The 13,642-nt window shown below is 39.8% G+C and overlaps 1 protein-coding gene across 5 annotated transcripts in view; it reads left to right on the top strand.

Annotated features, from left to right (window-relative positions):
• ESRP1 (epithelial splicing regulatory protein 1) overlaps window positions 1-13,642 on the top strand; it is a 55,689-nt gene that overhangs the window by 17,565 nt on the left and 24,482 nt on the right. For 4 of the 5 annotated variants that reach the window (XM_077876228.1, XM_077876227.1, XM_077876229.1 and 1 more), the window contains exons 7-12: window positions 1,245-1,355; window positions 1,474-1,606; window positions 1,697-1,739; window positions 4,758-5,059; window positions 8,276-8,494; window positions 10,613-10,811. In XM_077876228.1, coding sequence (XP_077732354.1) covers window positions 1,245-1,355; window positions 1,474-1,606; window positions 1,697-1,739; window positions 4,758-5,059; window positions 8,276-8,494; window positions 10,613-10,811 — 1,007 coding nt within the window. The remainder of the gene's footprint in view (window positions 1-1,244; window positions 1,356-1,473; window positions 1,607-1,696; window positions 1,740-4,757; window positions 5,060-8,275; window positions 8,495-10,612; window positions 10,812-13,642) is intronic. The other variant, XM_077876226.1, reaches the window with a different exon arrangement.

The following is a 13,642-nucleotide window of genomic DNA, read 5'->3' as shown; positions in this document are numbered from 1 at the left end:
GTGAGCTTGGATGATAGGATTAAACTTAAAAATATCTGCATCCTTAGTCGCCATGACCCTTAGGTATCGTGTCGGTGCTTCGTATTTCAGCCTCTGAACTATTCATCCTCTCACAGGAAAACCTACAGAGGGAAAACCATAGGCTTTAAAAGTTCACGAGATTTTTACTGAGATAATTTAAAGTATGTTCTATCAGCCTGTACTTTAAAGCAAAGGAAATAACTGGCAAGAAGCATGAAACGGTGGTATCTCTTCGTGATCACAGGTAGACCTGTTTGCTTGTGAATCACTGCAGTGAATTCCTGAGATTGCCTGGTGCCCGAAGTGAACAAAAACTTCTGACGTCACTGCCCATAGAGAGACACTGGGGTCTATTTAGTTGGGGAGAAAGTGACTGATTTGGAAAGTGTCGTGGGATTACTGGAGATAGGAATATGGGAGGAACAGAGCACCAAAAGGTGTCAAAATGTAGACAAGGTAATTTGCAAACTGCTCACGGGTGTGGGAACTGGAACTCCGTGCGCTTCCCTAACCGCCCTGCTTGATAGGGGAGATGGTTCAGTGGCAGAGCTCTGACTGCATGCGCGGGTCCCTCATGCGGGTTAATTGCCAACTTTATGCAGATCTTAGGTTTTGCTGTCAAACTGGATTGAAACCCCCACCTGGTATGCTGGCTAGATCTGAGAATCGATTTAAACCTATCCTTGGTTCTAGGAACCTCCTGGCTATCGGGGTTTTGGGAGAACTCTGCTTCCTATCCGTTGAGCCTGGGTCCTTTTGAGTTTATGGCAAGCAAGCGGCAACTCAGCCAGTGATTTGTTAAGTGGGCTAGTTGTGTTAGACCTGCATAGGCAGTTGGCTTTCCTTCTTTCCTTTTTTTTTTTTTAAAGATTTTATCTATTTATTCATGAGAGACACAGACACATAGGCAGAAGGAGAAGCAGGCTCATGCGGGGAGCCCCATGTGGGATTCAGTCCGAGGACCCTGGGGTCACGACCTGAGCCGAAGGCAGATGCTTAACCACTGAGCCCCCTAGGTGTCCCAGCAGTTGGCTTTCTTTCTTTCCAAAGAATACTTTGAACTGTGCCCACATAATTTTGAGGTTATCAAATAAATCAGGCATTCTTACAAGTCTGTCTGAATACCAAATAATACCTTCTGCATAACTAGGAAAATGGTAGCAGGGAATAGGTCAGAGTCTCTAGCGCTGATTAGGCAACCTGAAGTTCTGCTTTACCCACAGCAGCAAGATGGAACTTATTGATGACAACACCATAGTCCGGGCGCGAGGTCTACCATGGCAGTCTTCAGATCAAGATATTGCAAGATTCTTCAAAGGACTCAATATTGCCAAGTTGGTTTTCTTTAATCTCTACGTTACTTAGTAATCCCAAAGGGATAACGGGTGTCCTATCATTTTTTCCTCACTGTACTTCCCACCCCCCCACCCCCACTCTCTGTCCTTTTCAAAGGGGAGGTGCAGCACTTTGTCTGAATGCCCAGGGTCGAAGGAACGGAGAAGCTCTGGTGAGGTTTGTAAGCGAGGAACACAGGGACCTAGCATTGCAGAGGCACAAACATCACATGGGGACCCGGTACATTGAGGTATGTCCTTACAACTTGAGATCCTTGACATGTTGAGTATTCATGTTGGAAGGCTCAGAAACTGTATTTAATTTCCCTTTCTTTTCTTAGGTTTACAAAGCAACAGGTGAAGATTTTCTTAAAATTGCTGGTGGTGAGTGCTTTTTATATAATGTGGATATGAGAAGAATCTGAAATTTATTTATATACCAGAGTAGATAAATAGGGTCGTGAATAGTTTTTATCCCCTAAAGAAACCTAGGAATTGACTTTTTTTTTTTTAAGTTGGAAGAAATGGCACATAGTACCAGTGAGTACAGTGTATACACTTGCCCTAAGGCTTCAGTCAGCCAACCATAGTTAACTGGCCATTAAAAATAGTACCGGGATCCCTGGGTGGCGCAGCGGTTTGGCACCTGCCTTTGGCCCGGGGCACGATCCTGGAGACCCGGGAGCGATTCCTACATCGGGCTCCCAGTGCATGGAGCCTGCTTCTCCCTCTGCCTATGTCTCTGCCTCTCTCTCTCTCTCTGTGACTATCATAAATAAAAAAAATAAAAAAAAATAGTACCATTCAGGGATGCCTAGCTGGCTCAGTCAGTCGGTTGAGTGTGCAACTCTTCCTCTGGGTTGAGGGTTCGATCCCCAGGTTGGGTATAGAGATTACTTCAAAAAAAGAATAGTACCCTTCAGGTGTGCCTGGCTGGCTCAGTCAGTGGAGCATCTGTTTGACCCTCTTGATCTCTAGAGTTTGAGTTTGAGCCTGAGCCCCACACTGGGTGTAGAGATTGCTTAAAATCTTAAAGGGAGAGAGTAGTTTTTGAAAGAAATTAAATAGTCTGAAAGCTACTTTTATTTATTTATTTTTAAAGATTTTATTTATTTATTCATGAGAGACACAGAGAGGCAGAGACACAGAGGGAGAAGCAGGCTCCCTGCAGGGAGCCTGATGTGGGACTCGATCCCGGGACCCGAGGTTATGCCCTGAGCCGAAGGCAGACGCTCAACCACTGAGTCCCCCCAGGCGGCCCTGAAAACTACTTTTATTTTATTTATTTATTTTTTTAAATTTTTATTTATTTATGATAGTCTCACACACACACACACACACAGAGAGAGAGGCAGAGACTAGGCAGAGGGAGAAGCAGGCTCCATGCACCGGGAGCCCGACATGGGATTCGATCCCAGGTCTCCAGGATCGCGCCCTGGGCCAAAGGCAGGCGCCAAACCGCTGCGCCCCCCAGGGATCCCTGAAAACTACTTTTAAACAGCCATACTAGAGTACCTGGAATTGTTGGGTATGTGCTTGTAGGATTTTTTTCCTCCAGCTTCCAGAACTCCTCAATGGCCAGAACACAGTAGTTTTCTGGCTCTGATATATTTGTGAGTACGTAGTGTTTGCAATAACGACATCAGAAAAGAAATGGAACAGATACTATCTTTATCTCATTAAGTGATTTGTTACTTTAAAATCTGTAACGGATGCATAAAAAATGTTGATATGGTTTGACAGATTTTTTTTCTATACATAAAACTATCTTGTAAGTTTCTAGTTCTCTGTTTATATAGCTTTATAACTTTCTCCTTTTAGTATATTATGAATATTTTCCCACATAACTAAATTTTCTTAAGTGTTAATATACAGTATTATGTACCATACTTTTTAAAAATACCCTGGTGGACATTTATAGCTCGTTTCCAATTTTTCCCCATAAAGATGTTGCAGTGAATATTTTTGTATCTCTGTATATGCCACTCATTAGGATAATTCTCTAACCTTAGGATAGCTAAATCCAAGAATGTAGGTAGACCTTTTAAGAGGCTTTTGAAAATATACTATTGCCAAATATATACTAGAGTGACTTTCACTTAAATATGGAGAATGTGTGTATCTCAGGGATATATAGCCCTGGTTAAAATCCTTGGAACTGTGAATTCATAGCAAAAATCTCTCATTTGCACAATTTGCTGGTTTATTTCTGTTCTGACAATTCTTTAGATCTACAAAGACTTCCAAATTCAGGGCTTCAGGTTTGATAGTGTTTCCAAAACCCCAAAGTGATGTTTGATACTGGTTGGGAATTGAGATATATTGGGAGTTGCATGAGGTTCCATGATAGACAGCAAAGTTAACTCCTACATTAATACCTGAGAGTTCATGGTATGTGGGTAGTATGAGAGTCTGCTCTTTTTATTTTTTAAAGATTTTATCCATTTGGGGGAGAGAGTACGCACATGGAAACAAATGGGGACAGGGAGGCAGGCTGAGAGAGAGAAACAGACTCACCAAGCAAGGAGACAGATGTGGGGCTTGATCCCAGGACCCCAAGATCACGACGCTTAGCTGACTGAACCATCCAGGGGCCCAGAGACTTTCCTCTTAAAGGAAAATGTTAATGGGACATCTGGATGGCTCATTAGGTAGAGCATGCAACTCTTGATCTAGGGGTGATGAGTTCAAGCCCCACGTTAGTGGTGGAGCCTACTTTTAAAAAAAAAAAAAAAAAAAAAGGAAAATGTTATGTGTACACGAGCTTGAAGGATGTGCCTCTGAATATTTGCTACCTGGCAGTACTGTACAAGATGCTTTATGAGAGGCAGGATGTTGATAAATCTTGAAACTGGCTGCTGTGCATGTTCATCATACTCCCTTTTACTTGAGTAGGTTTGAACTTTTCTTAATAAAAAGAAATCAGGAAAATAATAACAAAATCACCAAAGTGCTTTATGTGTAGTAACTTATTTAATTATCATAATCTATGAGGTAGATGATTTTACCCCCATTTTACAGATGAGGACACTAAAACAGAGGTTAAACTAAAGTCCTAGCCTAGTACATGGCAAAGTCAAGATTGGGCCCGGGCTCCTTGACCTGTGCTCTTACCTAGCATGATGACTTCCTCTCCACGAGAAGAATACAGTGGTTTTCCATGATTTAATTGTCTGGCCACCTTCCTAAGTTAAGAAGTGCTTTATGAAAATGGTAGGGGAATAGTTTCAAATTGTTGAGGAGAGAATTTGGTTTCCTGGGATGTTGTCATGAATTCAGTGGGAGTGGGAGCTTTAATTGTAAACTGCTCAAGACACTGCCAAGAATCTTACCATTTTAAGTTTGGTAAAATTGATGTCTTAACCATTTCTCCCCGTGCTTCCTGGTATTTGTGTTTCCTAGGTACATCTAATGAGGTAGCCCAGTTTCTCTCCAAGGAAAATCAAGTCATTGTCCGCATGCGGGGGCTCCCGTTCACGGCCACGGCAGATGAAGTGGTGGCCTTCTTCGGACAGCATTGCCCCATCACCGGGGGGAAGGAAGGCATCCTCTTTGTTACCTATCCAGACGGTAGGCCAACAGGGGATGCCTTTGTCCTCTTTGCCTGTGAAGAATATGCACAGAATGCATTGAGGAAGCATAAGGACTTGTTGGGTAAAAGATACATTGAACTCTTCAGGAGCACAGCAGCTGAAGTCCAGCAGGTTGGTTTTTAAGAGCATTTTGGTGGCTTTGTGTGATTATTCTATTTATTTCCAAGAACAATCCAACATTATTTATTGTGTTAAAACTTGAAAAATACAGAAAGTACAGGTGCATTTTTTAAAAAGAATTTCATTCTGTAATTAAAAGATAACCACTGTAATTTTCTATACACACAGAAAAAAATGCATGTGTTTTTATATAATTAGAATATTGCTGTAATACACTCTATATTCTTTTTAAAAACTACATATCTTGCAAGTTTACCCATGGCTAAAAAAAATTCATTTTTAATGTTATGTACATAATTTATTTAGAAATTCTGTTGTACATTTAGGTTGGCTTCTTTTTCCCCCATCTATAAGGAATTTCTAGATACACATGTTCATAAAACTCTCAATTTCTGATTCCTTAGAACTGGATGGGATGAGCTCTCTCTCTTTTTTTTTTAAGATGTTTATTTATTATGAGAGACAGAGAGGCAGAGACACAGGCAGAGGGAGAAGCAGGCTCCATGCAGGGAGCCTGATGTGGGACTCGATCCCGGGACTCTAGGATCACACCCTGAGCCAGCAGGCAGACACTTAACTGCTGAGCCACCCAGGCGTCCCTGGATGAGCTCTTAAGGTTTTTTTGTGTGTGCGTGTGTGTGTTTTAAGATTTTATTTTTTCATAAGAGACAGAGAGAGGCAGAGACCTAGGCAGAGTGACAAGCAGGCTCCCTGCAGGGGCCCCGATGTGTGACTCGATCCCGGGATCACGACCTGGGCCAAATGCAGATGCTCAACCACTGAGCCACCCAGGCATCTCAGGGTCTTTAATATTTTACCAAATTTATTTCCCAAAGGCTTGATCAGTTCCATACTGCTAATGATAGGTAATAATAGGACAAAAGGGTGTTTTACACTTTCAGAATTTAGAAATGTTTTTGAGGCACAGATGGGACAGTCAGTTGCCCAAAATGATCCAGGAAGGAAGCTACCTGTGGAGCTTCAAGCTTTTTGTCTATTCTTCTTGACTTCCCAGCTGAAGGGGCTTTAAGGGTCTTCGTTTTTCTTGTGTATCTGAGATTACGCAGACTGTTTCGTGTGTGGCTCTTCCAATTTATTCCACTTGGGTCCCCTAATAGAACAGAGCAACTTTAGTGATACATTTCAGCTTTTATTTTTACAAGCAGTTAGAATACTGACTCTACTATTATTTCTTTGAGTTCATAGAATGACTTTGTCTAGCTTCTTTCTGCAAAGCCCATCGTGTATTGTGACTTGAAATAATTGCCCAGAGTTGAAAAGAACTTCCCACCTGCTAGGATACTGACATGATCTTTATACCTGTAACAAACGCAGGTGACATTTTAAGCTAGTTCTGCATCCATCCTCATGTACTCGTGTTCTTGAACCCTAAACTGTGAACATACTTAAAAATTTAAACGATTCTGTACCTTGTTGAAAATAAGTATCATAAATTCAGAATTTCTAAAATATGCTACATATGCTCGAGGCTTGTAACACTAGACACATCAGTCCAAATTAGTGGAGGGGAAAATGAGATTTATTTTTTTTAATTTTTTTTATTTTTTATTTTTATTTCTTTGGAAAATGAGATTTTTTAATCTTTAATTGGGGGATCCCTGGGTGGCTCAGCAGTTTGGCACCTGCCTTCGGCCTAGAGCGTGATCCTGGAATCCCAGGATCGAGTCCCACATCGGGCTCTTTGCATAGAACTTGCTTCTCCCTCTGCCTTTGTCTCTGCTTCTCTCTCTCTCTCTCTGGGTCTCTCATGAATAAATAAAATCTTTTCTAAAAAAATCTTTAATTGGAAGAATAGTTTTATGGAAATCTTGGCCTAGAATAGACTCCTCCAGGGTCTTGGCCACTGTATATTGTATTGGTTTGGGTGTAGAGTATGCTACCAGAATATGACTTTACCATAATGCAGTTTGGGTGATAGATGAGCTTTGTCTCCAGCCCCCATCCTACTGATTTATGTAAGGAATGCTGAAGTCCTCATATGCTCTGCACTGTCATCATTTCATTACTAATAATCATTTCGTTCAAGAACTACTTGCTCACCTCCTATTTGGCAGGTATCAGAAGGTGCTTGACCATTTCGTGTGCTGAGTTTGTCTACAACCACATGTATTTTCTATTCGTGCTTATCCTATAACATTTGTGCTGGGTCTTGATTATTTGTATAGTTTTTAAAAATTCTTGCTGTCTCTGAAGTTTCTTTGGCTGTGGTGTATTTGTCTTTTGATTTCTGTAACCTCTTAACTTTGATAGCAACTGGACAGGGTTGGAGTGGGGAATTAGGGCAATTTGGGGGGAGGGTTTTGAGTCTACATTTTCACTTTACGGGAGGATTAAGGCTATAGTAGTAAATTCGAGAAACCTAGTGATGTCACACACGCTGTTTGCACAAGTATCTCCTACTATTATAAACTAGTAGGCATGTTCCAAACTAAGGCAGAAGGAGACCAGAACCCTATAACAGAGTGTTGCTTGGGGAATAATCCTTTCTCCTAAATGTAGCAAACCTCTCATTCATTTTCAAGATAGCCAAATTCCATGACTTTAGAAGATAGTCAAGATGTTTTGTCTTGCACTGTCTCAAATTCACATCAAAACTGGTTATTTTTGAATTTTTTTCATTTTACATTACCAGCCATTGTCTTGAATTTGTTTTATACGACGTATATATTCATATACATAAATACTTGTTTATATGTATAAACCCTTGCTTGGGTTTGGAGGCGGGATGTGATAACAATATTAAGGGGAAGGCTGTGCTTAGTGAAACGAAATCTAAGAGATGGCTACAGGAGTCCACATTTAACAGTATGTTCAGGTTTTTATAAAAGCAGCATACTTTTTAGGATATTTGTCCCAAGACAGTGATGTCCTTGTCCAGTAGACAAGCACTTAATCTAAGCATGTTGTATTGCATATGGCATGTGCCTCAGCATGCATTTGACGAAAGCCTTGGTATCCTGCTTCCCCAGCTGAAAAGTATGAAGCTTTTTCTGCATAAGTGCTTCTCAAACTTTAATATGCCTACAAATTACCTGGGGATCCCGTTAAAATGCAGGTTCACGTTCACTAGGTCTGGAGTAGAGCTGAGATGATGCGTTTCTCGCGAGCCCCACAGTGCTGCTGTGGTTTGCAGACCACATTGGAGGAGCAAGGCTCTAAATCCCCTGTCTTTTGCTTTGAGTACAGGTGCTGAACCGATTCTCTTCGGCCCCTCTTATTCCACTTCCAACCCCCCCCATTATTCCAGTACTACCTCAGCAATTTGTGCCCCCTACGAATGTTAGAGACTGTATACGCCTTCGCGGTCTTCCCTATGCGGCCACCATTGAAGACATCCTAGACTTCCTGGGGGAGTTTTCTACGGATATTCGAACGCATGGGGTGCACATGGTATTGAATCACCAGGTAAGAAGTAACTTAAAGCCCATTTGCTTATTCTTAGGATCAGGCTCTCTTTCAGTTCAAAAAAAAAAAAAAAAAGAAGAAAAAAAAAGTACAAGCGTTCATCAGCTGTCTAGTGAGTCTTTAAGGAGAGCTTTAAGTGTAGATGCAGGAGGTCTTTAAGATAAAGTCCAGAAAGAATGCTGTCTTTGGTATGGTGATTTAAATTCAGCTCTGATTCCATCATTTATATCCATCAAACTATTAGTAGTCTCAGGAAGGATGCAAATAATATTCTCTGTCTAATATAACATTTTACTGTTGCAGCTACTAAGCTTTGTTTGCTGTTGTAGCATGAAAGCGATTGTTAGGCTATGTATAAACCAATGAGCATGTCTCTGTTCCAGAGTATTTTATCTATAGACTGTTTAGAAATTGTTTATTAAAAAACATTATTTTCTATATATGACATCAAATGACATTGAGTAGAGTGCGAACTTAGTAAAGATGTGTTGGAATGGTATGTGATCATAACAGGCGCTCAAATGTATTAATGAATTGTTGAAAAGCCTCCATCGAAGAATAACCAGATTCTTATAGTATGTGAGCATCTATTCGAAGCGTATTAAAAGTAGTTCCTGCCTTGGTGTCCCTTGATTTTTGGTTAAATAAAATTAATCCCATTAGTTGCTGAATAGTTGATCAGCATTGTGTGCTATCATAAGCAGGACAGAATTTTTTAAAAACCTGTAAACCGGGTGATTCTAATTAAAATTTTGGAAATCTTAAAAGCAAGGTTGCATTACTTTTTAAAAATATTTTCTGAACATTATGGGTTGAATATAGGTTTGTATTGGAAATACCAACGCTTTTTAAATTGCTAGTCTGAGTATGAGGAATCAGAAAACCTTCTGAGCCCCTGGCTTGGTTTCCCACACCGGCACATGCTCATTCTAACTCTTATGTCAATATTAAGCTATGCAACTTTTAATCTATATACCCTCTCAGCATGCTTCACTGGTGGGAGTCCTTTTGAATAAAACTTCCCTACAATTCAGCATCGCCAGGAAATTGTTTGGTTTCTCTTTGAGCACCATTTCTAATAACCTAGGGGTTATTATTGTTCTTTGATTAACCACAGTGGACATATTTGCCTCTTATTGACCCACGTGACGTATTGTGATTGCATTTGGGAGAAATGCTTCTTTAATGATGAGCTTTTAGCTGCCTTGAAGATGTTAGGTTTCCATCTTGGACTGGGTCTCCCTGGTATCCCTAATTTCCCTGGTATGGTAACTCTTATGGTAACTTGCATGGTTATAATTTGCACTAAATAGTCCCTTAGAGACTTTTAAAGAAATCCTTAGAAAAAAGAAAATCTTAAAAGCTGATCCTGTCTTTTTCTCCCCCATAAAATTTCCATGTTAAAGAAAAACCAAGGTGTTCTGGTTCTGTGAAACAGAAATTGACCAGCTTGGTTTTAAATAGGCTTTTTAGCAAGCTATTAGTAATCGAGGAAATACCTATAAACACCTGTCCAAGGTTTAAGGTGGAGCTGAGAGAAGGACTCCTAAGCAAGGCAATGATACAGCTTTCCTCCACCCTCAATGTGCCTTTAGTTCCCATTTCCTTATCCCCACATCCTATGGGAGATGGGAGATGTTGCAGGGCAACGACGGACATCTGAGAGCCAAAACAGAACACTGGCTTATTTGGCTTCACGTAGGAGCATACCTAAAGCTCTTCTACTGGTTCTGTTCCTAGCTTTTCTCTGTCACATAAGATTTAACAGGGTTTTCCAGAAAGGTGCAAAACCCAATATACGAGCCTAGACTTCGAAGCCTCAGTTATAAGGAGACCCTTTCAAAAAGCCCTGTACATCTGATACTAATTAGCAGAAGCGAGAAAGGATCATTTTCGACTGTGAGCTCTCAAAACTTTGTCCAAGGTTTTGTGGGCCATTCTGCTGATCAGGTGATAAAAATGCAAGTTAGATTTCAGTAGACAACACTTGTCACCCAGATTTTGTGGCTAAAATGTCTGTACTATGGGTGATTGTCACTTTGCATGTTTTATAAGCAACCATTTCCTTGTTGAAGGAGACAGTCTCCTTTTGTTTTTATTCTTCCCCCACACGCTCAGGGCCGCCCATCAGGAGATGCCTTTATCCAGATGAAGTCTGCGGACAGAGCATTTATGGCTGCACAGAAGTGTCATAAAAAAACCATGAAGGACAGATATGTTGAAGTCTTTCAGTGTTCAGCTGAGGAGATGAACTTTGTGTTAATGGGGGGCACTTTAAATCGAAATGGCTTATCCCCACCGCCATGTAAGTTACCATGTAAGTTTTTCTTGGGTCTTGGCGCTATTCTACGCTATATGCTGGTAGGTGCTTAAGCTGCTTTCATAACTTTCTGTGCCCCTGGTTCTTTCTAAGGCAGGTGAAGTGGTTACATAAGGCTTTCCCATCTGAAATCGGTAGTATCTGGTAATCATTTAAGACCTTGGTTGTGGACACCCATAATTAGAGATGCTATGGAAACCTTCTTTCAAATTATATTCTTGCTTTTCCAGTGATAAGCACTTGATTTCTGAAGCTTAGTGTGCTCAAGATAAGCACTGACTCTGGGAGGCAACCTGGCTATGTAGATATTTTAATACGCATTTAAAGGTAAAATAAGTATGGCTGGATCCTCGTTCTTGTCTTTTTTTTTTTTTTGAAACTTTATATTTTGTTTTTTGAAGGGTGATTTGATGCCCGTTTTACATGTTCCATTTTTTGAGCATTAAGTATTTCTTTGGAAAGGACAATCTGGGGAACACTTCTCTTGGTCTCCAGGATATCTGGAATAAAAATACAAATACAAATGCGTAAATAAATTAGCCAAAGTTTCCATTGGATCGCAGGATCAGTGCTTAATTTCAAGGCATGCTCTTGCTCATTGGCATCTGGGTGCAAGCCATCTGAAATCCTGTTTGAGAGGAATAAGCCCTTTAGTCTGGTGACTATGTTATGAGGTTAGTGACTAAGGAATATTTGGGGATCTGATGTTAAGATTTGAATCTTTTTGACACAGTTTTCACTTTTGAATAAGACATACCTTGTTAGGAGCCATGCTGGGTATGTTTAAAGAATGTAGCACTTGGAATGTAGTCCAAAGATAATGGAGAAAGCCAACTGGATTATGTACTTGATCCCAATAAAATGGAGTGTGTTAGGACATTACTTTCTATACAGAGGGATCTATACCAATAAAACTATTTGATAAATTATTTTTCGTAGAACGTTTGGTGGGGCTTAATCCTTTTTTTTCCCCCTCGGACTTCCTAAATGCTAATACTCCATTCATCTGCTGCTTGCTGTTGGTGAATATCTCAGAGTTGATAACTGATGAGCGTCAAGTTCTAAAAACTTATGATTGGGTTTAAGCGGTGTCTTAAAGTAATCTCAGTCCTATGTATTCTGTCCATAAAGCACTGATAATGTCAGTAACTTTTATGATTTCCTTTAGTGATAATCTTATCAAACATTGTGAGATAAGGGAATTTCTTCATGCTGTGTAACCCAAATTATTCTGCTATGGTATCCTTTTACTTCTCTCTCTCCCTGGTTGAAAACTGGTCATTACAGACTTTCTTCCTAAGACTTTCATTCTATTCCTCTTTCCCTTTCCTTAAAGCCCTAAAGTAACATGAAAAAAATTTAACATGCCTTTTTCCACATAAAAGTAGATTTTGATGTATTTTAATAATCTCCAAAAATGTTAACCAAAATTGACTACTTGCTATTTTAGTGAAAGAGTTTACTCATTAAAAAAAAAAAAAGTTGGAATTCCGACTGATACATGCTAATATCATGCCTGTTCTACTGGACTTTTTTTCCCTGCCATCTCCCTTAAGGTGATTTCCTATTTTTACAGCAACCAAAAAACTTAGAGAAATTGCATATGCTTTTTTAATCTACTCAAAACAACTAAAGAATTTAAAATAGTGATTGGTTAATCTGCACGAAGGAATTTCTTATTAAATCTGGGAAAGAAAAAAGAAAAATCTGGGAAAGAAATGCTGTTAAGGTTTTTTTAACTTTAATTTGTTTATTGACATTTTAACTTTTTCAAAAAGTTGACATTAGAAGGTAAATTCCACTTTTCTAATCGATGAATATACACATCTGATTCTCTTTTAGGAGTGTCATAGCTGTCCTTCCACTTGAGGAATATCCAAATCTGGGCAGCCTAATCTATTATCAAAAATTTCAACCTTTCTTTATATTGTCCTAACAAATTGCATAGTTTTGAAAGCGAGATAGGGGCATAGGCTTATAATTTTCTATATGACTTAGGTGCCCCCCATTTGTTTGCCCTTTTGTGGAGTTTTTAAGGTCAGGAATTATCATTTTAAATCTTTTTTACGTTAAGTATCGAGCATGCAGCACAGTTTTTAGTGAATTATGAGGGAGATACCTAAAGGTTGAATATGAGATCAATATGTTGGTCTTTGGTTTATGTACCCCGTACAGCAGACTCTCTTGATCCTCTCCATACACATGTAGAAACTCATAAGAAATGAAAAAGACGGGCAGCCCAGGTAGCTCAGCGGTTGAGCGCCTGCCTTCAGTCCAGGGTGTGATCCTGGAGACCCGGGATCGAGTCCCGCGTCGGGCTCCGTGCATGGAGCCTGCTTCTCCCTCTGCCTCTCTCTCTCTCTCTCTCTCTCTCTCTCATGAATAAATAAATAAAATCTTAAAAAATGAAAAAGACAATAGAGATTTTTCTGTGAAAAGTTATTCCTTGAGCCTCTGCTATTTGCAAAATGTATTAGATGGTTATAGGTTTAAAAATTAAAGACAAGAATTCCAAATTCAAGCAACCATTCAGTTATCTCTCCTGTTGAATGCAGATGGCCTGGATAGTTGTGTTCATTTCACATGTTAAAGCTACTAAGACTAAGCCATGACTAGTATCACTTAAAAGAGTTATGTGGCCTGGAAGATATTGAATAACTGGAAGATAATAGAATTTCATCCTTTCTGTTTTCTATTTAACCTGAGTCCACTTTTTATCAGCCGACCCTCGGCTTTGATTTCCTTCCAAATCAGGAAGATTTGGGTGTGTATATTTTTAGTTATTTTTCAGGTTGGGTACTTTTTTTTTTTTTTTTAAAACCAGTCCA

Source organism: Canis aureus, chromosome 28 (assembly GCF_053574225.1).
Source record: "Canis aureus isolate CA01 chromosome 28, VMU_Caureus_v.1.0, whole genome shotgun sequence".
Lineage (NCBI taxonomy): Eukaryota > Metazoa > Chordata > Mammalia > Carnivora > Canidae > Canis > Canis aureus.
This window is presented reverse-complemented; position numbering and strand designations above follow the sequence as displayed.